We start from the raw sequence: 23812 nt of genomic DNA, 5'->3' as shown, positions 1-23812 counted from the left end.
AAAATCCAAGCAATGGAAGAGGTTTCTAGAATTGTTTCTTATAAAGCAAACAGAAACACAAGTCAAAGTTTTAATGATACTGTCAAACGGTGTTGAGAGAAATATGATACAAGTGCCAGAAAAAGGCAAGAGCAAATCTGTAGTGCTTGCCACGCACACGCACACACACTCACACACACATACATACACTCTTATTAATTGGACACATTTTGTTCATGTTTAACAAAATGTATTTTAAAAAATAATTCATTTTTCAAGAGGTGCGTTTCAGCCAGGAATCCAGAACAGCATTCCCGCCGCACAAAGCTTTTGATTTCTAAGTATTAAGACAAAATGAAAGAGTGCAACTAATGCAGCCACTATGCGCTGGCAGGCAGGCGCATGAAAGCTATGAAACTTAAATTTGGGGGTTTACTTTTCTCTGTGTTATAATTTGGCCCCTGGGAAGAGATAAGAGGTGACGTCTTTTCAACACACTTGAGATTATAAACGTCAATAGAATACTATACAATTTATGCACAATTGCCTTCCACTTATCCCTACTGTGTTGAAATATATTTCACTTTCACGTTTAAAAAAAACTCAATAGTTCAGCTTTTGGCTCTGCACCAAAGAGTCACAGGCCATAAGAAAAAAAAGAAAAGGTTGCGCTTGTGACTAAAGCAAGCGTGGAGGTGTCTGTCATATTGCAATCATATGAGCCAAGCTCAGTCTGTGGAGAGCGGACTCCCCTCCCTCCCTGCCTGCCTCCCTCCCTCCGTCTGTCCGTCCGTCCGTCTTGGTCTCCTGCCGGCTCCAAGCTGTCATTCTCTCTCCCGCTCCTCGTCAAGAGGGTGAGTTTGTCTGTGCTCCCACATTTGTACAACACAGTCCCACTGCGGACACATGAGCACAATAGAACTTCTTACTAACTAGTTTGAAATGTTTTTATGTCGGGTTGCATTTTATTCTTATTCGACTTATTTTTACCATCTTCTATCATTTTTGCTGCTCTTAACAGTCCTGGACACATCAATGTATCGTCATCCATCAAATTGCACACTTGAAGCCTGTAAACATGAATCGTGGCACTCACAGAGCTACTGATGATGCTGTCTTCATACGGGTGCCAAGTGACATCCCTGACGCAGGCACCGTGACCCAACAATTTGGAAACGACAGCACCCGTCAGCACGTCGTAGACTGGCGCGAGCGAGGACACGCAACGCGCGTAAAAAGACAGGTTACACTCCAGAGGAGTGACTGACGGCTGGTGAAAATGGAAGTTCCACTCACTGACAATCTTGCCGGTGGAGCAGCCAGAATAGATGAACCTCTGTCCCGTGCTGAATTCGGGTGAGAAACGGCAGCGAATGAGCGTGTGCAGGACGCCGTGGCCACGGTACGTCATCACCGAAGTGTCGCCGGCTATCTTATGTCGCCTCAAGGCTGCGGCGAGAGCAAAGGGAAAAGTCACACTCATGATCCAAACGTGTCGAACCCTTATGCATTGTTTATGTCACTTCGGTTTTGCTCTCTGTGGGACTCCATACCTCTTTGGGGGACCCGCTGCCAGCGGTAATCCCAATTCTGCTGGGTGACGGCCAGGCGAGAGGCTGCCAGACCCTCTTTGGGTGAGAACTTCCTCACGTCCCAGAGCTTGATGGTCTGGTCCTTTGAGTTGCTGATCAGATAGCGAGCATCGCCCTGGCACAGTATGAAGAATGACAATGATACATTAGAATTTTCAACCATTATAAACGTTGGATATTATGAAATACAATTTCAAAGTCTTCCTGCGGTGAACATGAGCTCATGTTAGCTTGGGCAAACTGATAAGACACCTTGCTGTGGATGAAGGTGATGCCATCCCGGTGGCCCGCCAGCTGTCCCACAGGCTCCGGCCGATTTTCCCGTAGCGTCCTCCTGTCCCATACTTTGCAGAGCGCATCGTCGCTGCCGGAGAAGAGCAGCTGGGACGAGCTGTCGGCAAACGCCACCGCATTCACGTCGTCCTCGTGGGCATCGATCTGACAAAGATCAGAGAGAGAGCGAGAGAAAAGACACCATTTCAGGGGAAAAAAAGACATTGGAGATGGGAGGATGTTATCTAGTGGTTGATTCAAATTGCAACCCACATGAAGTGATCCCAATGTTTTCTATCCATCTCTCCATTTTCTATTGCTATAGATATCAGCTCAACTAAATTGGGCTCACCTCAACTGCACATACAAAGCGAGCCACAAACACTCACCTTCAGTGTCCTTTTATTCTGCTCAAGGTCAAAGACATAAAGACAGCCGTCATTTGCTCTAAATGGTGAGGAAGAGACGAGAACAAACTCGTGTCATTCGGAGGCTTATTGGACGCAACCATCGAAAATTCGAGTTAACCGTGTGTCATGTCTCAATTGAACAAACAGACGTTAGGAGATTGAGATGTTTCTGGGCTATACGAGCAAACAAGACAATTTCATTTCGACTTGGGGGGTGGGGGGGATTTTTATTATCCAGAAAAGCAAAGTGCACTCACTCACCCTCCCAGAATCTCTTTTCCATCTGTGGATGCAGCAAGTGAGAACACACAGAACCTCCTCTCATCCGGACTACAAAACAAAAGAAAAACACATGCAAAGATTCAACACCAGACTGTGGAAATCTTGATGCATCACCTCTTTTAACAATGCACATGACCTTTATGGTGGCGAGTTGGGGCGGGGACAGCAACAACACAAATGGCAAACAATGAATGTGAGGAGAAATGATTCTTATCTATCCAGATGGGAATGGAAGGAAGAGTATATCCGTTTGCTGAGTAGTGGCAAATTACCTGCTGTGAAAATGCTTAAGTTACTATGAGGGGAAACACTAACTTGAGGTCCAATGCAGTGTGGTTTTCACTGTCCCCATTGATACTGCACAGATGAACTGCAGGGGAGAGGAAGAAAGAAAAAGAAGTGAAAAAATACACCAGCTGCTCTCTCACAGTCAAAGAGTAGCGATTCCTTCAAATGATCGCCAGACGAGTCAGCGCAAAGCGGACAGTGATACAAGTTCCAGGCTCAATTGCATCATCTAGGTACTCACTGTAGTCCGACCAGCTGGAGTAGAGCACGTGCTGCGCGTCCGGCGTGAAGCAGACGTCCAGAACGCTCCAGCCGACATCTCGAGCCTTCACCGTTTGCCGTAGCAGAAAGCGCCCTCTGCTTGTGTCATACAGGCGGATGTTCTGATCTGAAGCAGAAAATGGTCTTAAAAAGGAACAAACCGGATTGAGCTTCGTTTCACAATGTGTGCAATAGCATGAAGGCTTTGAATCCAATCATGACCACCTCATGCACACTAGTACGTATTTATTTGAGTAAACAACTTTTGGTGTGGGTCATTTACCCTGGCAGGCAGAGAGAAACATGTTGCCGTCCTCGCTGTAGACGCCACAGAAAGCTTTGTGGTTGTATTTAGCCTTCTGAGAGACATAGTTTGGCAGGAAACTAGGATGGGGCAAAAACACAAGGGATGCAATGATTCCTTGTGCTGCTCCATTAGGAAGAAAGAAAATCACATTATTTGGCTCAATATGGAAATTGGAGCAGCATTTATTGAACATTTAAAAAAAAAAAAAAAAAAAACACTCCGTTAAACGTGTTGAGGAAGTTCACAGTTCAGTTCACAAACAGTGAAAGCAAGTGAAGGTGAAGTCCCAAACGTATTCTGCCTTTTATGAGTCACTTACTGCGAGCGGATGCGACTGCACTCTCCATGGGAAAAACTCGAGCCTTTACATCGTCCTTGTGCCCTCTAATCAAGACAAAAGTAAAAATAAAAAATGCACACACATTAATAGATAACTAATAAGGACTTTGGGGGCTAGCGTATTACTAATCATATCAAAAGTGTTTATTAGTTGTCAATGAACGGATTGTGCCACCTCTGCTTTTCAGATTTGACAGTTGAGCTTCACCACTCACCTCTGTTAGCATGTGCGTGAAACTTGCTTTGCCTTTCAGGTCGGACGAAGCAGTGGCCACCAGGATCTGAGTTCGGATCTCACTGCGGTCCACCTCATGCGTGTCAGGCTGGGTGTCCACTAGGAGGGTAACACGCAACACGACTCAGAATTGTCCACAGTTAGGCAGAACATTTGACAGTGGCTTCCTTCGGGGTTTACCGGGAGGATTGTAGTGGTTTGCCAGCCGACCCTCCCATGCCCCGTCGCTGTCCTCATCGGAGTCAGAGTACGACTGGACCAGCTGCAACCCTGTGGCTCCGCTGCCATGGACCAGTCTGACCTGGCCCCTGCACAAACACACAACACAAGTGCTATCAGGATTACATTCAAACCGAAGCGAAACATGGAAAGGAAGTAGTCATTGGAATGGAATGTGCTCAGCTTGTTAAAGCAATCAAATTCACCTCCTCAGTAGATAAGCCAGCACTTCAGCTAAGTCAACGTCCTCCTCTGATGCTGACACTGCGTCTCCTTGCTGCCTGCTGCTGCTGCTGCTACTATGACTACTGCTGCTGCTACTGCTGCTGCTGCTGCCCTGGCTTTGCTCTTCTAAATCGGACTGATCACCTGGGTTGTCACTGGAAGATCCCCTTCCACCAGACATCCCAGAACTGGACTGAGAGCCCATAGACTGAAGAGCACCTGGCCAGAAGAAAAAGTTGACATCAATATGACACCTGAGTATTCAATGACATTTCCTACATACATAGAGCAGAATGTTAACCATAGTAGCATAGCTGAATTTCCATAAATGATGCCCTGATTTTTTTTTTCTTCTTTTCAAAACCTGTCAAGTGAGACACCGCACTTAGCAATGCGCAACGCGCTATTGACAAAGTCGTTCATTGTGATACGAGGTTACAATCAAACAATCAAATGGGACCGTTTTTAATTTTACTGGACGCTAATATTTTGGATGCATGAAAACAATATTGACAAAGAGTAAACGACTTAACAGTAAATATATTGAAATAACACGACAGCGGTAAATAATGTGACGATATAACGAGCTGAAAACACCAAAACAATATCAAAGCGCAGATCCTTTGATTCCAGTGGCCATCCGGCTAATTGGATATCAAGAAATGCTGTAGCTTGGAGACTGCTAGTTGGAGTCATGTCTCTAATTGACATGTTTAGCACACGTCTTGTACTGTTTGCTTCTCGTGCTCGTGCTCGTGCTCGTGCTCTTGCTCTTGCTACATTCGGGGGCGCTAGCCCCAATGCTAAACGACGACTTTGACGTCAACAGTACCGTTTGGATGTCAAACGGTCTCCTTGACACCGCTCTGAGGTTGATTGGCCCGTTGTGATACTTCTCAAGAGAAAAACATGAAACGTCTTCTGGTTGATATCAAATCCCAAAGTTGTCTGCACGGTGCTTCATCTGTTGGCAAGTCGGTGATACGCCATGTTGTTTACAAAAGTGTACCGCTGCCCCTTCGCCGTGACGTCACTGGCAACGCCGAGGCTTCCTGGTTTAAATACAATGCAGTCATTTAAGAATGAATCATGTAATGACCAATTATTCTAACAGACTAGTGGCTCTTGATTTAAGGAATGGATTCATTCATATAATATGACATAATCTATAATACCGTACTCTTATTGCATCATAACATAGTATATCATGAAATATAACTTTGTAATCAGCTCAATGTTTAGCCAAAGTTCAACTTTTGCAGGAAACGACTGTAAAGTTGGTGAGAAATTTCAAAATAGAGAAACATCAAATCACCCATAAGACTTTAAAAGCTCTTCAATCCAGGAGTCCTACTTTGATTAATATAACAATAAAAGCAGAAAACATATTTATTGTCTTACTTGCAATCAATTTCAATACATTCAACAATTAAATAACAGCACTGCCGATGACTCTTCATTGCGGCAAGTTGGTTGTCTACAAAATGTGTTGACTCAGTAGTCTTGCATAGTGTGCAGGGAGGTTTTTTTGAAGGTAAACGGACATTTTCCCATCAACTGCCTGATCTCCAGCCACACCTGGTGAGAGAACATATGTCAATTCAACTTCAAAAAGATGAAGGCGAGGTGGAATGTGGCTTTAAACCAGAGGAAACGAGACCAGAAAGTGGCAATTTTGAATGTGGTAAGGAAGCGTCATTTTGTATCATTTGTCTATAAAATTGTACGCCTCTGCATAACATTTGTATTCTTATTAACATTCAAGAAAGATCAACTTGCAACACAAAATAATTTTATTAACATTGTTTTCACTCTCGCTCTGCCCTTCTTTTATCCTGTGCTGTGTGTGTGTGCAAGCTCGGTGCAAAAATAAACCCAATTATTAGCTCTGAGCTCACCAAGCTTCTTTGCAGTTTTGTGAATCTTGTCCAGGGCAGCCTGCATATCTCCTCCCTCTGGTATGAGCACTTCTATTTCTCCTACACTGTAGCCAAAGTCTGTGTCGTCCAAATCTACGTTCACGCCATCTTCTTCTAAAGTGAATGTCCGTCTTATTGTGGTAAACTCTGCAAAGCATACCAGATTCATAGCACTCGCCCAATCTTCTTCTGGCACACAGTTCATTTCTGCATTGCCAAGACCATGGTGGTCAGTTGAAGTCTGACAGCATTCAGCAGTTATTGGGGACTTGTTTTCACCACTGTCTTTTAGAACCTCTTTCAGCTTGAGCTGAATATCGGCCACATTGGTTATCTCTTTGTAGCGAGTGCATAACGTGGCTGCTTTTGATGGTTCGTCTTGTAACTCTTCCCCTCCTTTGACTGTTGTAGTTGGACACTTGAGCTCCCAGCATTCTTTACGTTGACGCAGCCACACGTCTCTTAAAGTGAGGTCAAATTGTGGGGTGTCAAAGTATCGGTCTTGGAACTGGTGCTGACGGACACAGACTAAATATAAATGGAAGAAAGAGGGACACGATAAAAGATTATGGTTAAAACTGAAAACAAGCATCTTATAGATGATTCATGTATATTCTATTTTTATGTATGAAAGCAGTTGGAAAGTGACTTTTCCATAGTTGCCCATGTCCTGTTTTAGGCTAATTAAAACAACAGTAAAACATACATACCTCCAATTTCTTCCAGAGTTTTCAGACTGTTGGCATTGCATACAAACTTTCTCTCCACTTCGATACTCATCTGAAATAAAATGTATTTATATTCACACCATAGCATGATAACAAGTATATGAAACTCATGTCAAACCTGAAGGTCGTTGTCGGAAATATTGTTATATATTTTTATATTATATATTATATATTATATTATATATATTTCCCTATATACAGTTCCCTATATATATATATATATATATATATATATATATATATATATATATATATATATTTCCCTTTCGTGTTGTATTTGCACCTGCCCCTGCAAATCAGACGCGACTGCAATAGAAATTCCACTATCTGCAGCTAGTTAAGCCACCAACACTACAATTTGTATTAACACCGGATCTTGAAACTCACACACCGTTAAAAGTCAAGTCCTTCTTTCTCCTTAGAACATCGACATCGAAACACTCAGCGACGTACGATTTCCGGAAGCCCCCCTCCCTCCCTCCCCCTACACGTCAGCAAGTCAATTTCTGGACAGGCGCAATTAAGGACACCTATTAGGGCTTTCATGGCCGTCACTTCCTGTTCCAGTAGCGCAGCGGCGTGCAGATGGTGCCTATTTTTTTAATTTCCTGTATATTTTGGGACAAATATTTACTCTGTACGGACGCACATGTGTTCATTTACATAAAAATAAAGACATAATTGACGCGAGTACTCTCCCAAGCTGAGTGTTGTATCTGTTTAATGTATCATTAATTACCTCGCTGTAAATCTATTCGAACTGGCAGAATGGGGGCATCTTTTTGTTTTTGTTTTGTTTTTAAAAGTAATAAATGCGTATATGCAGGTCTTTACTTATAAATGTAAAACACAGGTGTAACGTGATTAGTCACAATTCGTTTTCTTTGTTCCCACATGGTTAATTTAAATACCTGTATTTGTATTTTTCAATTATCTCTTTTATCTGGGCGTTACATAAGGGATTTCAAGGCAGAATGTGTTTGTGCGTGCGTGCGCGCGCGCGCGTGTGTCCCTTCTGAATGTCAGCAATCAGCCTTGGGGGGAGCTGTGGTGTGTTTACTAGGGTAAGGAGAGAGGGCGAATGGAGGGAGGGGGGAGAGAGAGACACCGAGGGAGAGAAGCAGAGAGAGGGAAGGCAGGCAACAAAACTTTTCACTTGTGAGGAATCCACGGAGAAAAACGCGTGTGTGTGTGTGCGTGCGTGTGCGCGTGGGTGCGTGTGTGTGCTGGAGCGGCCACCATGCAGGTAAAGACGAGAGATATTTGCTAATTGCTCCGAACTTAATTAAAACGCCAATCGCGATCGGTTGGTTCGGTAGGGTGGGGTGGAGGGCTGGTTGGCCGGCCCGCAACCGATAGAAGATCGAGCGACGGATTGCGCCGTGAACTAATCCCGATCCTTTTTGGAAATCCAGCGTTCGATTCGAAACTTTTTTGGGCCGTGTTTCCCCTTGTTCTGCTCTCATTAGACCACCCCCATCGCCGAGGGAGCCGATCGCGACTGTCGACTGACCAGGTTAAGTCGTTGCTTTCTTTTTCTTTTACGCCCTCCCCAAGCGTTTACTTCCTAGCACCAATTACGCTTTTATAAATGTCACCGTAGGACGAGCATGTGTTGCACTGCGGGGGCTAAAAGATACCGATGAGGGGGGTGGGGGGGCATCAAAAGGAGGTCTGAGTGGACGAGGGAAGGGGGAGGCGAGTGTTTTCGAAACACATCTGTAAGCTGAGAACGTTCGTTAATTAAACGGCTTTAGTCAGTGTAGGCCTCAATTTGAGCTGTTAAGCAAGCAAGCAAAGCAAGCAGGAGGCGGGCGAATCACCAGTAAATGCCCGACGGGTAAGACGACTGGAGGGCCGTGTTTTTTGGGGGGATAAGGAGTTAAAGGGAGTGCATATTCATGTCTCGGGGTGAAGTGGCTGCGGTTGAGGGCCACCTGGATCATGCGGAGTACGAAACGGAGGGGGAGTGGAGAGAGACTCGCCCCGTTCGGAGCTTAATTATCTCGCGTGCTAACAGAACTAGCCTAGCAAAGTGACACGACTCGAACTCCCCGTTTTTTGTTTACGACCGCGCTCGAACTCGCCTGGAGTCTTGCTGCGGTGTGTTGCTCTTATAGGCTCACTCAATGGATCTCATCTACTCCTGACTTGTTTTTTGGTAAAGTAACCGGAAAGCCCCCTGTTTTGCGGTGTTACAAGACCGGGGCGAGCGGGGGGGGGAGCAGCTTAACCTAGCTTGCTAGCTAATTGATTCGCTTATCCAGCTAATTAGACTTTTATCTAATTAGTCAACTATTATCGCGGAAAGGCCAGTCAAGTTGCGTTTTCGCTTTTAATCTCAAGTTACGCCTCATGGGGCTTTTAAACATGAGGCTGTTTGGCGTCTCCGAGTGTTATTTGGTCATGTACCCCTGCTAGCTTGCTAATTGGCATGACGAAGAAGTGAGGAATTGAAGCATTGACGATAGTTTGTTCGCTGCATTGGGCAACTTGGGTTGCATTTTGTTACTCTATTTATAATCAGACATAAAAGAGACGACATGAAAGGTGTTTGATCATGGCATTTGGGTGTTCAAATGGCTAGAAACAAAAGATTGGCAGTTAAGTTTTAGGCTGACTGTTGATGTCCTACACATTAGTAGTATTTCTCAACATTTATTGAGCCAAGGAACACATTTTTACCACAGAAAAATGTAAGATCATTTAATTGTTCTGCGTGCCACTAAACATAGATGGCATGGATGGGTTGGGTCAAAAAATAATTGGTTGTAATAAATAATTACGTGCAATCTGATTTTGTTTACCCGTGGCACACCTGATGATTCCGCAAAGTGGCTGGAAGAAATCACTATCTTAGTTAAGAGACTTTTGTTAGAAAATAATACAAACTTACTGGCTCATTTTGCATTAGGGCTGCTACTTGATATTGATCCTATAATTGTAACATCACTGGCATTACCTTAGTGACTCATCTAAAATGACTTATTCTCCTTGATGATCCAATGTTAGTGGCTTAAGCTCAAAAAACGTTTTTTTTTCTTCTTCTTTCTGAAATGTGATTTTTGGGAAATGCAAAATTCCCCTCCGCGCTCGGTGATGCTAAATATAGTCATGCTAATTACGGTTTGCAAATGTAATACTAACCAATAAAGCTCTTTGTTGTAGCGAAAGCTGTTGTGGAAGGCCGATATAAAGATGCAGTGTATCGTATAGAGTAACCACATTTTAGCACGGTTTATTATCCCCATGTCTGTTGTTTACAGCAACACCATGTTGGAATTATGGAGTAGTAGATGCCAAATTGATGTTACCATTGAATGAGCTATTGTGTGTCAACTTTGTGAAGCATTTGAAAGCCTGCAAAAGACGTGACTAACTCAGGAGGAATGTTGCCTGGATTGTGGTGTTGAATCACATATACAGAAAGAATCATCATATGAAATGATATGAAGCCACTTTGGAGTGAACAAGGAAGTTGGTTTTTTTCATCTGCGTTTTTAAATGAACTCAAGCAGTGTTCACTCCTCCCACAAGTGCTCTTAAGTGAAATAAATGCTTGAATTTCAAGCTTTCTTTAACGAAACATTTATCATTTTAGTGTTAATGACCCCATCTCCTAGTTAAGCATGTTAATTAGATTAGGTAACGTCTGATTTAGTAGCTCTATTCATGGTAATGCACTGTTAACTCGGTAAGCTTGAAAAACCAGAAATTTGACAACTTCCCTACCAACTTGTACTTTTTTTTTTCCTTAGGAGGAGTCTGGGGAGAAAGCAACCAATTACAGCAATGGCAAAGCAGCACGGCTGTGCCCTTTGTGCCAAAAAGGCCAAGAAGACCAAGCCTCCCTGTCTCGACACCTCACTGAGCAACACAATGTACTTCCAACATGTGTTGACAAACTGTTAGACATTGTAAGTGTGGCCCAAAATGAGCCTGGATGACATTGTTGCTTCTATCTGCGTTGAGCACAAAGCAGCGCACAGCTCTTTTTAAGATATTGTCGTTTCATCAAGTGTCGACGTGATCATCGAGTAACATTTTTGTTGTTTTTCTTCGAATCCTTAATTTCGTAATGCCGCTCATGGTTGACAGCTCTTTGACTTGTTAAACACATGCTAAGGCTTCAGATTCCTCGACTACAAGATAAGTGCAGTTTTGCTCAAATGGAGAGGAGTTTACAGTCGACGGTTACTTGACGTAGCAAACTTGGTAATTGCGCCAGGCAAGATTATCCCTGTGTTTTGTTTATCTGAAATGGGTGCAGTGTAACGGTTTTGTGTTCTGGCAGATAAAAGGAGTCGCTATATGTATGCCTTGGGGCTAATTAGAAAATTAAAGGCATTCCATAGTTGCTATGTGTAATCAAGCCACGCCCAAGTACTGTGGAATTGAAAACACATCTGAACTAGCCGTTGCTTTAGAATTATTTGCTGACTCTTTGATTTTCTTTCCCTTTTTTTTTTTTTAACAGTCTGTTTTGAAACAGCGTGCAAGGGAAGAAGAGAACGAAAGTGCTCTCCTATCTTCAGGTAAGAGTAAAAAAAAAAAAAAACATTTTTTTTTTAATTGATTTCAGTGTAAGTATTCAATGATTAGATTCAACATATGATATTGTTATCCTTGACTTGGTTACTAGGAACTAAAAACTAATTTGTTTTGATGGTCCCGTCAAGGCATTTTGACCTTGGAAAGGACACGCAGTGACCTAATTTACGCAGTGGTGTAAGGATGTCTCATGTGATGTGAAACAAGACTGCTTGCTTACTGCCAAACTTACTGAATTTCCTTTTTCCTTTTTTTTATTTATTTTTTATTTATCACCTACAAGTGCATTTATTGTTTAGTATTTTTTTAAATTGTGACTTTACCAGTAAGTTAGCTTCGCTTCATGATAGACTGACCGAATTTGTACTGAAGTCAGAACGGGAGCGTAACTAAAAAGCCGATATTGTGTGTTTTCTCAGTGAGACTTTAGTCTGAGCTTTTATTACATTTATTTTCACAATTTACTCACTCACCGGTGTAGTTTCTTGGCATTCTAAGTTTAAACCCCACGTCTTGTATTGTCTGACCAACAGTATCCTAATATGTGCCATGTGTTTGGTGTTTATCAGCTGCAGTTTGTACACAAGTGAGGCCATCCGAAGACATCAGCTCCAAAATCTGCCGGCGGCCTTGTTTCGACGTACCTCAGCAACATCGTGATAAAGAGATGGAAGAAGACAGAATGTTGGATCGGGAGGGGAGTGAAGCTGAAACGGAGCCAGAAGAGCCAGAAGATGATGCAAATGAAATGACGGGAGCAGCCAAGCAAACTGCCGCTGAAAGTGAAGATATGGCCGACAACAGTACAAATTGCGCCGGTAAAAATGGCGTGCCTGCCGAAAATGGCACTCCGTTCAAATGCAACGCCTGTCAGGAAAGGTTTCCCAGCAAAACTGCCCTGAGTGTTCATTATTACTCTGCGTCCCATATTCAGAGAATGACAACAATCCAAGGTGGGGAAAGTGATCCTTCAGCTCCTTCCAGCCCTGCTCTTTCTCGCCCATACGTATCAAACAAACCCTACCAGTGCGCTACGTGCCGGGTCTCCTACAATCATGCCATCACCCTGGAGAGTCATATGAAATCCGTCTTGCACCAGACACGCAGCAGAAATGCTGTGAACAATGCAGGTGCCCTCGGCGGTGGCGGAAGCGGCAGTGCCGGTACTCCAAAGACCGCAGTGAGTACGTCGGCCAGCGGAGCCTGCAAGGCGGTGACCAACGCTAACTGCGCCACGACCGCAACCGTGATGGTGACGAGAGCGAGAGACGCGGAGAACGTCCAAACGTCTCCCTCCCTCATTGCCACCCCTGTGGCCTCTGCTCAGGCTGTCTCAGCCTTTCTCACCCTCCTCACATCCAGCCCGAGTACTCTCCCACACCCCCTCCTCCCGTCCCTGTTTGCACCCAGCCAGCCCACCGGTGCCGATACATCTCAAATTGTGCCTCAGCCCCACATGGTCTTGCCATTGATCTTGAACGGGCTCCAAGCCCAGCAAACCCAGCAGTCTCCAGAGAACCAGCAAGGACAGCTCCTTACCCAGTGTGTGCCATTTGTAGGTCTCAATGCAGCACAGCAAGCCCTCCTGACCCAAAGACTTAGTTTATTACAGAACCAGTGGGCCCCTGTTGCACCACCAAGTAATACACCAGCAGTCGGGGAGAGGGTCAAAGAGGAAATGATTGAAAAGCCCTTGGATCAGGTCAAGGCCAAGGACAGCATCAAAACAGAAGAACCTGAGGAAGAGGGTTCCGACGTCGACAGCAAAGCGCCGGATGAGGTGAACGAAGACGTTCGGAAGACACCTCGAGATAGCGGAACCTCGGCCCGTCGCGCGGACGTGGAAAATGAGGACTCGGCAAGTCGAGGATTCTCTCCGGTTGCCGTAGAGAAGAGCCTCCATAATAACATCCTGTCACCTTCCCCGTCGATGGTGAGTAACCCAAGCTACAGCCCTCCTCCTTTGAAGCTCACGCTTAGCCCCGATTCTACTCCGCAAAAATCACAGAGAGCGACGAGTCCTTGTGGATCTGTCGCTCCCGCCAAATCCAGTCCGCTTTCAAATGCCTTAAGCAACCAATATCGACTACATTGCAATACCGTGGGCTCCGTTTATCCAGAACTTCCAGCGTTGTCAGAATTTCAATCGGAGGTGCTTTGGGCTTTTTTCGAGTCGCGAAGCGAGGCTGACGCCGCGAGCCCTCTCCGCGAGGACTGCGAGGCGCTGGGAAGAGAGGTCGGGCTGTCGGAGGAGGAAGTACGCAAGTGGCTTTGCCAAGCCAGATATGCCAAACAGAGAAAGAGAGCCTCGGAGCTGGCACGTCAACAGGGCTCGTCATCATTTGTAACCAGCACGCAAAGCAGTGACAATGACTTTGATGATGAAGAAAGCTCCCTCGTTATAGCCGAAGAGGAGGAGGACGAAGACGCTGACGTGTCGGGTAGTCAGGCCATTGATTTGTCTTGCGCCAGAAAGCAGCACAGGCCCAAAGGTGTCGGGAGAGAGGGCCAGGGAGATTCCTGCCTGACCTCTGACTCCGAAAATGAGGTGTACACTTCTGTGATCGTGACGGACGAGGAAAGTCAGAATGCGGCTTTTCGGGAGGCCCCGGACAGCCCCGCCGCCAAAGATGAAGTGCGACACGAGGTGCACTGTGAAAAGGGCTCCTCCTTTGGGGGGAAAGTCTTGCGCTCCACAACGGTGTTTCTCTCCGACGCAGAGGACGACGATGAGGATGAGGATGGTGGGGGGACTAATAAGTCGGGGAAGAAGAAAAGGAAAGGAGAGTTTGAACATGAAGTGGAGGTGAAAAAGGAGAGACTGGATCCTGATGTGGACCTGGAGTTGGAAGCCCAAGGGGATCCCCCAGGTCCTCTGCCCTACTCTCTGGACCAGCAGAATCCAAGCGCTGCTTTACACTCGCTCCCGCTATCTCTGGCTCCCTTCTCGACTCAATTCCTGAGCCCTTATGTCCTCTCGCTGACACCGTCGTTAGTCGGAAGCAAAGTACCGGTCTTCTCAAACTCGCCCGCCATCGCACAATTCTCCAGCTCTCTCCTTTCTCAATCGCCCAGCCCCATGAGCCAATCCTCTCAATATTTAGCCAACGGCGGCGGTGACTGTGAGACTGCGCTAGACCTTAGTATGGGGAAAAACAATTCGTCCTCATCTCAGGTTGATAACATTTCAGCACAGAAAGGTCAGTTGCTGGACGGTCTTGGCTTGAGGCCAACATCTCAAGGTTTGGTTGTCGTTCAGGTTAAACCTGAATCTCTCGCCGCTATGCCTTCCTCGTATAGTCGTGTGAATCTGGTCAATAGCAATAACTTGACAAAGGCCAGCGTTTACACCAGGCCGGACGAGAAAAGAAATGCCGCCGCCGCTGCCGCCGTGTGTGAAAATGACAAGGAGAAGGAGCAAGAAACACAGCAAAGGAAGGCCAAAGGGAAAAGATATCGCGATATGCGCCGTTCTCGGACCATCATTCAAGCTGAGCAACTGGACGTACTGTATGGATGCTATTTCAAAGATCCCAACCCCGGGAAACAAGAGTTTGAACAAATCTCCGAATGGGTTCACCTTCCCAAAAAAGTGGTTCAGATCTGGTTCCAGAACATGCGGGCGAGGGAGCGGAAGGGTGAGGTCCGATTCATCAGCGACGGCACCCTGGCGGCGGTGGGAAAACCGCTCATCAAATTTACCTGGCCGCTCTCAAAGCCCATTTTTTCAAACAAGCCTGTGGAAGACAACAGGCGCTTCATCACCACCGCTCCGATCGTGCGCACCCTCATCAAGACGGAGCGGAAACCTGTCGTGGTGAAAAAACACGCCCCCATTCCAATCAAGCCCAAGGAAGTGGTTTCGGCCACGCCCGTGGTGGGCGGCGGCGCCTCTGTGATGTCAAAGGCCAAGCTTGAAGGCACCAGCGGCGTCACGGCGCTCAAAGTTGCATCCAGCGTCGCGCCCACCCTTTTAGCGCCTCCCGAGGATCCTCTTCCCGTTGCCTCTCGACTGAAGGAGGAGGAGGAGAGCGAGGAGGAAAAAACCGACGAGGAGGCGGACGACGAGAACGTGACGGCACCTCGCTTGACCAACCGCATGGTGCCCAAGCTGCCCACCATGCCCATGGATAACAGGCCCCCTTCCGCGTCTCCCCACAAACCAAACGGCCTTAGCTGCTGGAACCCAAAAGCCTCCATCAGGATCAACACTCTGTCACGAGAGCAACTGGCTCTTCCCGCTCATCCGCCTCCCCGTACCATCCCCCCTCCTCCCACCCCCAGCATCGCACCGGTCAGTCCCAACACCCCCAACTCGGCCAAAGTGGCCCGCTCGGCCACCCCTGTCCTGGGAAAATCCAGCCCCACGGACACCAACTTTCTGGCCCATTCTTCGAGTCGTCGGCCGCGCACGCATCTGTCCTGCCTGCAGCTCTCCATTCTGCAGTCCTGCTACGAGACCTGCGCCCACCCCAATGCCATGGAGTGTGAGGCCATTGGTGCAGAGCTTAACCTGCCCCTGAAGGTGGTGCAGATCTGGTTCCAAAACACGAGAGCTAAGGAGAAGCGCTGGAGGCTACAGCAAGAAAAGCTGGTAAGCTCCTTGACACGTTTTAGAAAAGGGATGGATGGATGGATGGATGGATGGATGGATGGATGGATGGATGGATGGATGGATGGATGGATGGATGGATGGATGGATGGATGGATGGATGGATGGATGGATGGATGGATGGATGGATGGATGGATGGATGGATAAGGATGCCATAATATCGGATGAAGAATTTGTTGTGTGATATTCCCTTTTCTTAACATCTCTCTCCCCTTTTGCCACAGGGTCCTCAAGCCGGGGGGAAGGTGTCGATGAGCTCGGGAAGTTACCTGCAGTACAACGCTCTGAAAGCCAACCGTCCCATCCTGCCCAAACCGGTTCAGCTGACCATCACAGAGACTCCCACTTCCCTGGCAAGCGGCCAGTCTGCACCCAACGAAACGCTGACGGGCTGCTGTGAGGTCTGCAAGGTTTCCTTTGAATCGCGGGCGGCGGCGAGGGCCCACGTCTTCTCGTCGCTTCACCTCGCCAAGCTACGCACCACTAACTTTGGCCAGCCCACCGCGCTGGTCAACAAGAACGGAACTGCCGCCGGAGGTTCGGGCGGCGTCAACCTGAACTTGCAGGTTGGCCATTCTTCTTCGGTCACCGGTTCTGCTTCCGCAGGGGTGGTTGTCATCAAGGTGCCCCCAGCCACGGCTACCAGCAGCAGTTAAAAGGAATTTCAGATCAGGATTGGTCTGCACACTAACTTTGGACCCATTTGGGCTCCTCCAGTTTTAACAAACACGTTTGAGCACTATTCCTCGCCACCTAACTTAATTTTTTTGGCTTTGAAGTTGGCTTTTTCTCCAAGAGCACCCACTTTCCCATTTGTAACCTTTGTAATAACTCCAACGTCACCCCGAATCAACACCAAACAGTTCCCCTGCTGCTACTGATTGAATCAGTTTGCCATGTGAGTGATGGATGATACTTTTTGAACTCATCTCATCCTTTCGCGAAACACCTTTGATTTCAACGCCCTTCCTACAAAGCTCTGGAGGGACGTGACTCGCGCGGCTTGAATTGATGAACTGATGACGACGCTTTTTAACCGCCATGTCACTCTTTGGGCTAACATGGAATAACTCCCACCACTTTGCTCCCATGGAATATTTGGGGGATGGAATGCTGTCACTTCCCGGGCAAAGATTGGTTCTGTACGAGAGGAATGGACTAAATTAATGTGATGCGTTTTTGACGGTGGCTTTTATTGATTTGCTACTGGATATATGATCTATGGACTATTGCGTATATGTACGTTTGGGATACAATAGAGGTACTAAGAGAGTAGGGCTTTTAAACCCCTTCCCTCCCACTGACCCCCCCCCCCCCCCCCCCCCCCCCCCCCATTGCCATGTTTATAGTTTATGGTCATGACAATCCAGACAAAAAAACCAACTTATAAAAATTGCAAGGAATCTTGGCATACCGCACTTTGACGCATATTACATTGAAATGTTTTGAAGCATTCTAATGCCAGTGTCTTTTTATGGAAAGATGCATTCATGCATGTTGGATGCCTTAATATATATATTTTTTCTTGCTAGTCTCTTGAGTCACGCTTTAGGTGTAAACATAATATTGTTCAAGAAGCAAAAGCTTACGGCATATGGAAGTGAAATTAAGTGCTGTCCCTAATTTACACATCTATATGAATGTCATTCTTTTGATAGAACGTGAGCAAATCCTGCCTCGGAAATCTTTGCCAGCTTTTTCTCAGCCCGGGACAAAAAAAAACAAACGTCCAACTCGTGTGGTGTTTCCTGAGAGAAAAAAACTTCAAGCAATCCTGTGGGTTTCATTTGCCCGCCCTAAAAAGTTTGGAATAATGGGCAGAGCCAAAAACGCATTATATATTTTATAGATGAAATGATTTTGACCTTTTTTTTAACTTTTCATTGTGCAGCACTCTTCAGTGTTGTATTGTTTTTTGGCCACAGCTTGGTGTTTTATTATAAGGATGAATGGCAGAATTCACAACAGGTTGGATCAGAATTGATTGGCGTTTCATTCCAAAGAGATATTTCAGACCGCATGACGAGTATCTTGCCATTGCAACAAATTCATCTCAAAAGGATCTCAAGACTGAATGTCGTCAGCAAATTGCATTACATTTCATTTCATGGGTTGATCACCTCTGGTGACTTTTGCCATTCAGCTTCTCGTGTAGTATTAATACTGAAACACTGAACAGTTGCACACGTGAACCTTGAAAAGTTTCGAGTTCCAATTTGGTCCACATATGAAATCCTGTTATTATCAACTATTTTGAGTAGTGTATGCCGCTATAATAAAAAAAGCAAAAAATCTTTATAATATATTATTTTCAAAATAAGAATTTCACCGCGAGTGTGGAAGGGCCAATAAAATTTGAAAGGCATGAGTGCTTCTTCAAATCCCCCCCCCCCACCCAACACCACCACCACCACCACCACCTCTTGTTCGTACCTAGCCTGGTAATGCACATGCTGTGAAATGCGATGTGATATGTGCAAACCAAACAAGGGAGGAAATTGGCTTTCACCAATATCTTGCAGGCCAATTGTGGATATTCCATTCTTGCAATGTATCGTTTTGACTGAGAGCTAAAAAGATGGTGCTGTGTTGAAGGACACAACTCACTTAAGAGCTTTTTCCTTCCATTTGAATTTGTATATTAATGTTATAGTTTTAACTCAAATGCAGAACTAAAAGGAACTTTTTGTAAATGATATATATTAAAAAGTGATATTCCAAAGTAACCTTTTTTGTGTCATTTAAAAAAAAAAAAAAAAAAATACAACCAAAAAGCAATCAAGAGGTGTTCACAAATGCAAACTGTAAAGGACATCCCACGGCTTGACTCTTGCACTAGTTCACAATATTTGCACAAGTTACAGACATTTCAAAAACGACAGCCATGGATGCAACATGACGAGTGAATCGGTGTGTGGCAGTGTTCTTTCATGACTTCAACACGTTTAGTCTGTCGGGATTCATCTTGTATGCGTGTGTTCGGATGTCAAGACTGGGATAACGCGGTGTTGCACTGTCCAAATCAAATAGGTTTTTATGGAGATCTGCTTTTATTATTTTACATTTCATTGTCAAGTTGATTATCACTATCGTTATAACTGTACTACGACTTATTGAATTTACCATTACTACTCATGCTGTTTTGATTTATTCATTCTTGTTTTCATGCCACCTCTCTGCTCTGCTCTGCTCAGACTGAGCATGTTTTTCCTCTGAATATTGAACAATAATAGTGGCAGTGTTGTTATGTGTTGTTAGACCTCTGATTAGGTTTTTTTCGCCCCTTCCTCACTGTACCTTGCCTTTTGTGTTTGGTCTTCATTATGCTTTCTTTGATATACAGAAAAATAAAATCAGATGAACCTGGGAAACACAGTGGAACTGACTTCATTTTATGATTCAACAAGGCTCTAAAACGGGGGTGTCAAACTATTACTATACTGGGCCGCATTGTAGTCATAGTTTCCCTCAGAGGGCCATTATGACTGTTGACGTCTTCTCTAAACTTATAGTATAGGCTACACAACAAACTGGTGAATAACTGGTAATACACACTCTTCCACAGTAGATGGCGGTAAGCACCTGGAAATTGATTAAAATCCGCCAGTACCTGGTTGAAGAAGAAGAAAAGGAGGAAGAAGAAGAACTGTCATGACCATACTGTTAGGATGCTCTATTATTCTTGTAGCGTGCTTGCTACTTATTCTACGTTTATATATAGTTGTCAGGAATGGGCGCAACTGTAAACCTGGTATCAAAGGTCGGATTGGGCTCCTTGTCGTTGCAGGATCAGGTAAAAGTCATACATAGCAATTTCATCGTACGCTTGAGGTACTCTGACACCTTGTGATCTCTTTTGGGTTCTTGGACGTTTTAGGCTTCGAAATGTACCACAATCATTGAGGAAACTGTAACAACCGGATGATTCGTTTTTTTTATTTTTATTATGTTTCTGTTTTCTTCTGACTCATAGCAACTTACAAGGCAGTGGTTGCCGCAGCAGGTATTGTGCCCAATGTATTTACCCCAGAAAAAAATTCTGCGTCAGGCCAACCTTAAGGAGCTTTATATGTTATTATTTGTTGTCATTGTAGATGACAACAAGGTCATTCTATGTGTTTTCAGGTGGTCACACTACAGAAATCCTGCGATTGATGAAGAGCCTTTCCAGTGCCTACTCACCTCGATACTACATTATTGCGGATACAGATACGATGAGTGAAGAAAGAATCCGTGCATTTGAAAAATCCAATCAGATCTTGGATTGTGATCCACAAGTAAGTAGCTTATTTTACTTGACCGGCGTTAAAGTTGTGGACTACAACAAAGTAAACTAGTAGAACATTGATGCTGTCGTATGCAAAATTGGATGAATGCTCTGTATGTTTTTAGTTTACCATTCATCGGATCCCTCGGAGCCGAGAGGTACATCAGTCATGGGGTTCTTCAGTTTTAAGCACACTGAATGCCCAATTTTATGCTTTACCCCTGATCTTCAGGCTCAGACCAGATATGGTGAGTCAACATTCTCATAAAAATATGCTGTGTGTTTGCACGCGCATGTGCGGACACACTCCCCTGAAGGGACGGTCAGCTATTGTTTCACTCACACCTACTGACAATTTAGTCTTCAGTAATATTATAGTATTTATTTCATTGTTAGTATAAATTCCTCCCAAAATAAATAAGATTATGATCATTTTTTTTCATATTCTTTGTTGTTGTAGGTGCTGTGTAATGGCCCAGGAACCTGTGTTCCCCTTTGCCTAGGAGGACTCCTGCTTGGAATTGTGGGAATTAAGAAAGTCATGATTGTTTTTATTGAAAGCCTTTGTCGGGTGGAGTCGTTGTCGCTCACAGGGAAAATCCTTTACCACGTTTCAGACTATTTTTTTGTGCAGTGGGCCAGTCTGAGGAACAGCTATCCAAAGTCTATTTTCCTCGGCAGAATTGTGTAATCATTACTTTTGTATCCAAAAAGTGGTGTACAGAATGTTTTTGGATCAATGTTACTTTTTAATTTTTGTTTACCTCAGGTCACACCACACTTACAAGTGATTCAAAGTTGGTGGCGCGCTTGTAAAACAAACTAGGGGCGCTGCGGTTCACTGCAAAATATTGAACCGTTCTGTACGGGACAATATGCCTTAATGGACTGTGGGATTTTGTTACTTTATTTACACACACGCATTTGTATTCAACCCATTCCAACTTTTTACGATGCCTACTGTCTCCAAGAATTCTCCCCTATTAAAAATTATACATTCTCTCCATTACAAGACCCTCTTGTATTTGGACTCATTCTGTTTCCTCCCTTTAATTTCTACATTTCTTGGCTGATTCAAACCTTTCCAACTTTAAACTATTCAGCTTATGTTTCATGTAAAAGCTGACTGTAGAACAAAAAGTCATATATTTACACGCATACATACATACCTCTATCATAGTCTTGCCTGTAGAGGGCAGAATTACGCATTCCCCGCGTAAAGACTGCTGAAACAGTATTAGAAGAAGAATATTTGTCGAATTCCATATCCTTTTTTGGTATCGTGTTTTTCGTACTTAGGCGAAGCTGGAGTGTTGGACGCGAGTAAAAAAAGCATCAACAGTAAGTTTTGTATTTTCTATGCCTTCCTTGTATTTAGTTGTGGTTGTCGTTTTTATGTGAGCTTTGACGTAGCACTGAATTTTGACGAGCGATTGTCTTTCCCTTTTTCATCGTCAGAAATGTCAAAGTCATTGAAGAAAATAGTGGATGAGAATCGGGAGAAGAACCTTCCCGATGTTGAAATGTGTGACAGAGGCATTTCGAACATGTTGGATATCCCCGGACTATGTAAGGATATCCGCATTACTTTGCGAGCTCATCGTGAAGTGAACGAACTGTGTACCCACCCATTCTGCCCCTGAATTTAAGGGACTGTAGTCATGCTACATCAGGTTAAAAAGCTGAAGTTGATTTTGATTCCAAAGACGTACTTATTGTAAGCGTTGTGCAGTTGTATACAGTTTGAACATTAAGGTACAATCCAAACACTTCATCAGTTCATAGTTTATTCATCTTCCCTATGTCTGTCTGTCTGTCTGTCTGTTAAAAACCAATATAGGTATGTGTATAGTATATCTATATATGTGTGTGTGTGTGTGTGTGTTATATAAAAAATGTTAAATATTTCTTGATTTCATGTGCTTTGACTTTTTAGTCACTTTGTCCCACATCACTCAATTGGTCCTGAGTCACAACAAGCTGACAGGTAAGCCACAATATGCTCTTGTTTGATGATCCGATAAATCCTGTGTACCATTTCTAAGGTATAACTCCGATGGAGCAATGTCCAGAACGTTTTCTTTTTCTTTTCAGTGGTGCCAGCCAACATATCTGAGCTGAAAAACCTGGAGGTTCTCAATATGTTCAACAACCAAATTGAAGAGCTCCCAACTCAAATTAGCAGTCTTCAGAAGTTGAAACACCTTAATCTCGGGTATGCTTGCTTTCAGATGCCTCTTTTAGAAGGAACGATATAGATTGTTGTCTAGTACTGTTTGACTAAGCTTTCTTCCATCTGCGGTAAAACAATGGCTGAATTTTGTGCGCAGAATGAACCGCCTTTACAACTTGCCCAGAGGCTTTGGTTCTTTGCCAGCGCTTGAAGTTTTGGACCTCACCTACAATAACCTAAGTCAAGATTCATTGCCCGGAAACTTCTTCTATCTAAGTAATTGCCCAGTAAATAACTCGGTCCTTTTCAAAGGGTGACATCATACATGTAACTCTACTGTAAATGTATAGATGTAAAAAAGAAAAACTCCATTTGAAATACTTCATATGGCACAAGTAGAGTCCTGAATGAGTCAATAAATGATTACAATATATTTTTACATTGACATCCGACAAACAATGGTTCTTGTATTCCAGCAACTCTTCGTGCTCTATATCTGAGCGATAACGACTTTGAGGTCCTGCCAGCTGACATCGGAAAGATGACCAAGCTGCAAATAGTAAGTGGATGGCAAAATGGAATCAAATGTGCATTTGTGATGATTTGAAATGTGAAATCAACTGAATGTTTCCCCCCTACCCAGTTGAGCCTACGGGACAATGATCTGATCTCACTCCCAAAGGATATCGGGGATTTGGTACAACTCAAGGAGCTTCACATACAGGGCAATAGACTGACTGTACTACCTCCGGAACTGGGTAATGACCAGACAATGATCTGACCAACCTTTTACTACCGTCAATGCGGCTTAGCAAGAATATATCAATTTGTCATATTCGCTGAAATTCAAAAACTGCGTGCGGACAGCAATATACACAGCGTAGATTTTGAAATGAGCACTAATGGCGCCTCTACTGATCCAAATGAAGTCTTCAAAATGTCTTTTTATTATTCTTTAGGTAATCTGGATTTGACTGGTCCAAAACAGGTCTTCAAAGCCGAGAACAATCCCTGGGTCACTCCCATAGGTGACCAGTTCCAACTGGGAGTCTCGCATGTTTTTGAATATGTTCGATCGGAGACCTACAAATAGTACGTATAAGCACACTGCCCCACGTGCATATAATCAGTGTATTTTATGTCACTTATTT

General features: G+C 44.5%; 5 protein-coding genes across 8 annotated transcripts in view; 3 read left to right on the top strand and 2 right to left on the bottom strand.

Annotated features, from left to right (window-relative positions):
• Positions 1 to 56: 56 nt before the first annotated feature.
• Positions 57 to 5418, bottom strand: dcaf11 (ddb1 and cul4 associated factor 11). The gene is made up of 15 exons (XM_088363970.1): positions 5243 to 5418; positions 4392 to 4629; positions 4147 to 4274; positions 3947 to 4065; positions 3712 to 3776; positions 3369 to 3469; positions 3066 to 3212; positions 2852 to 2906; positions 2516 to 2584; positions 2234 to 2291; positions 1824 to 2009; positions 1533 to 1686; positions 1276 to 1428; positions 1076 to 1182; positions 57 to 875 (listed from the first exon to the last, which is right to left on the bottom strand). The coding sequence occupies exons 2-15, from the start codon at positions 4613 to 4615 to the stop codon at positions 804 to 806; spliced, it is 1638 nt and encodes a 545-aa protein (XP_088220096.1). The 5' UTR covers positions 4616 to 4629; positions 5243 to 5418; the 3' UTR covers positions 57 to 803.
• On the bottom strand, positions 5328 to 9183 carry thtpa (thiamine triphosphatase). Of its 3 annotated transcripts, none has more exons than XR_015854713.1 (5): positions 9145 to 9183; positions 7040 to 7109; positions 6309 to 6857; positions 5812 to 5988; positions 5328 to 5462 (listed from the first exon to the last, which is right to left on the bottom strand). XR_015854713.1 is itself a non-coding variant. In XM_088363976.1 (4 exons), exons 2-4 carry the CDS (start codon positions 7107 to 7109, stop codon positions 5888 to 5890), a joined length of 720 nt encoding a protein of 239 aa, XP_088220102.1. In that variant the 5' UTR covers positions 7449 to 7541; the 3' UTR covers positions 5782 to 5887. The 3 variants fall into 3 exon arrangements, 1 of the variants encoding a protein (XP_088220102.1); XR_015854712.1 differs by lacking the exon at positions 9145 to 9183 and adding an exon at positions 7449 to 7541; XM_088363976.1 differs by lacking the exons at positions 5328 to 5462; positions 9145 to 9183 and adding an exon at positions 7449 to 7541 and having other exon boundaries at positions 5782 to 5988.
• Positions 8036 to 19592, top strand: zfhx2 (zinc finger homeobox 2). 2 transcript variants are annotated; one of them, XM_088363965.1, is made up of 5 exons: positions 8036 to 8121; positions 10816 to 10974; positions 11535 to 11592; positions 12178 to 16202; positions 16446 to 19592. In XM_088363965.1, exons 1-5 carry the CDS (start codon positions 8077 to 8079, stop codon positions 16875 to 16877), a joined length of 4719 nt encoding a protein of 1572 aa, XP_088220091.1. In that variant the 5' UTR covers positions 8036 to 8076; the 3' UTR covers positions 16878 to 19592. The 2 variants fall into 2 exon arrangements, with proteins under 2 accessions (XP_088220091.1, XP_088220092.1); XM_088363966.1 differs by lacking the exon at positions 8036 to 8121 and adding an exon at positions 8135 to 8303.
• Positions 19593 to 19832: 240 nt separating this feature from the next.
• On the top strand, positions 19833 to 21502 carry alg14 (ALG14 UDP-N-acetylglucosaminyltransferase subunit). Its single transcript, XM_088364098.1, has 4 exons — positions 19833 to 20014; positions 20347 to 20498; positions 20614 to 20736; positions 20949 to 21502. Exons 1-4 carry the CDS (start codon positions 19873 to 19875, stop codon positions 21177 to 21179), a joined length of 648 nt encoding a protein of 215 aa, XP_088220224.1. The 5' UTR covers positions 19833 to 19872; the 3' UTR covers positions 21180 to 21502.
• A 169-nt stretch (positions 21503 to 21671) lies between these two features.
• The window catches only part of rsu1 (Ras suppressor protein 1), a 3159-nt gene continuing 1018 nt past the window's right edge, over positions 21672 to 23812 (top strand). The window contains exons 1-8 of the mRNA XM_088364097.1: positions 21672 to 21829; positions 21947 to 22057; positions 22425 to 22475; positions 22583 to 22703; positions 22819 to 22937; positions 23138 to 23220; positions 23305 to 23419; positions 23621 to 23753. Of these exons, the coding sequence (XP_088220223.1) occupies positions 21949 to 22057; positions 22425 to 22475; positions 22583 to 22703; positions 22819 to 22937; positions 23138 to 23220; positions 23305 to 23419; positions 23621 to 23753 (731 nt within the window). The 5' untranslated portion in view covers positions 21672 to 21829; positions 21947 to 21948. The remainder of the gene's footprint in view (positions 21830 to 21946; positions 22058 to 22424; positions 22476 to 22582; positions 22704 to 22818; positions 22938 to 23137; positions 23221 to 23304; positions 23420 to 23620; positions 23754 to 23812) is intronic.

This window comes from Syngnathus floridae, chromosome 20 (assembly GCF_059516105.1).
Source record: "Syngnathus floridae isolate MCC-2025c chromosome 20, RoL_Sflo_1.0, whole genome shotgun sequence".
NCBI lineage: Eukaryota > Metazoa > Chordata > Actinopteri > Syngnathiformes > Syngnathidae > Syngnathus > Syngnathus floridae.
Note: the sequence above shows the minus strand (reverse complement) of the source record. Positions and strands in the feature narration are given on the sequence as shown.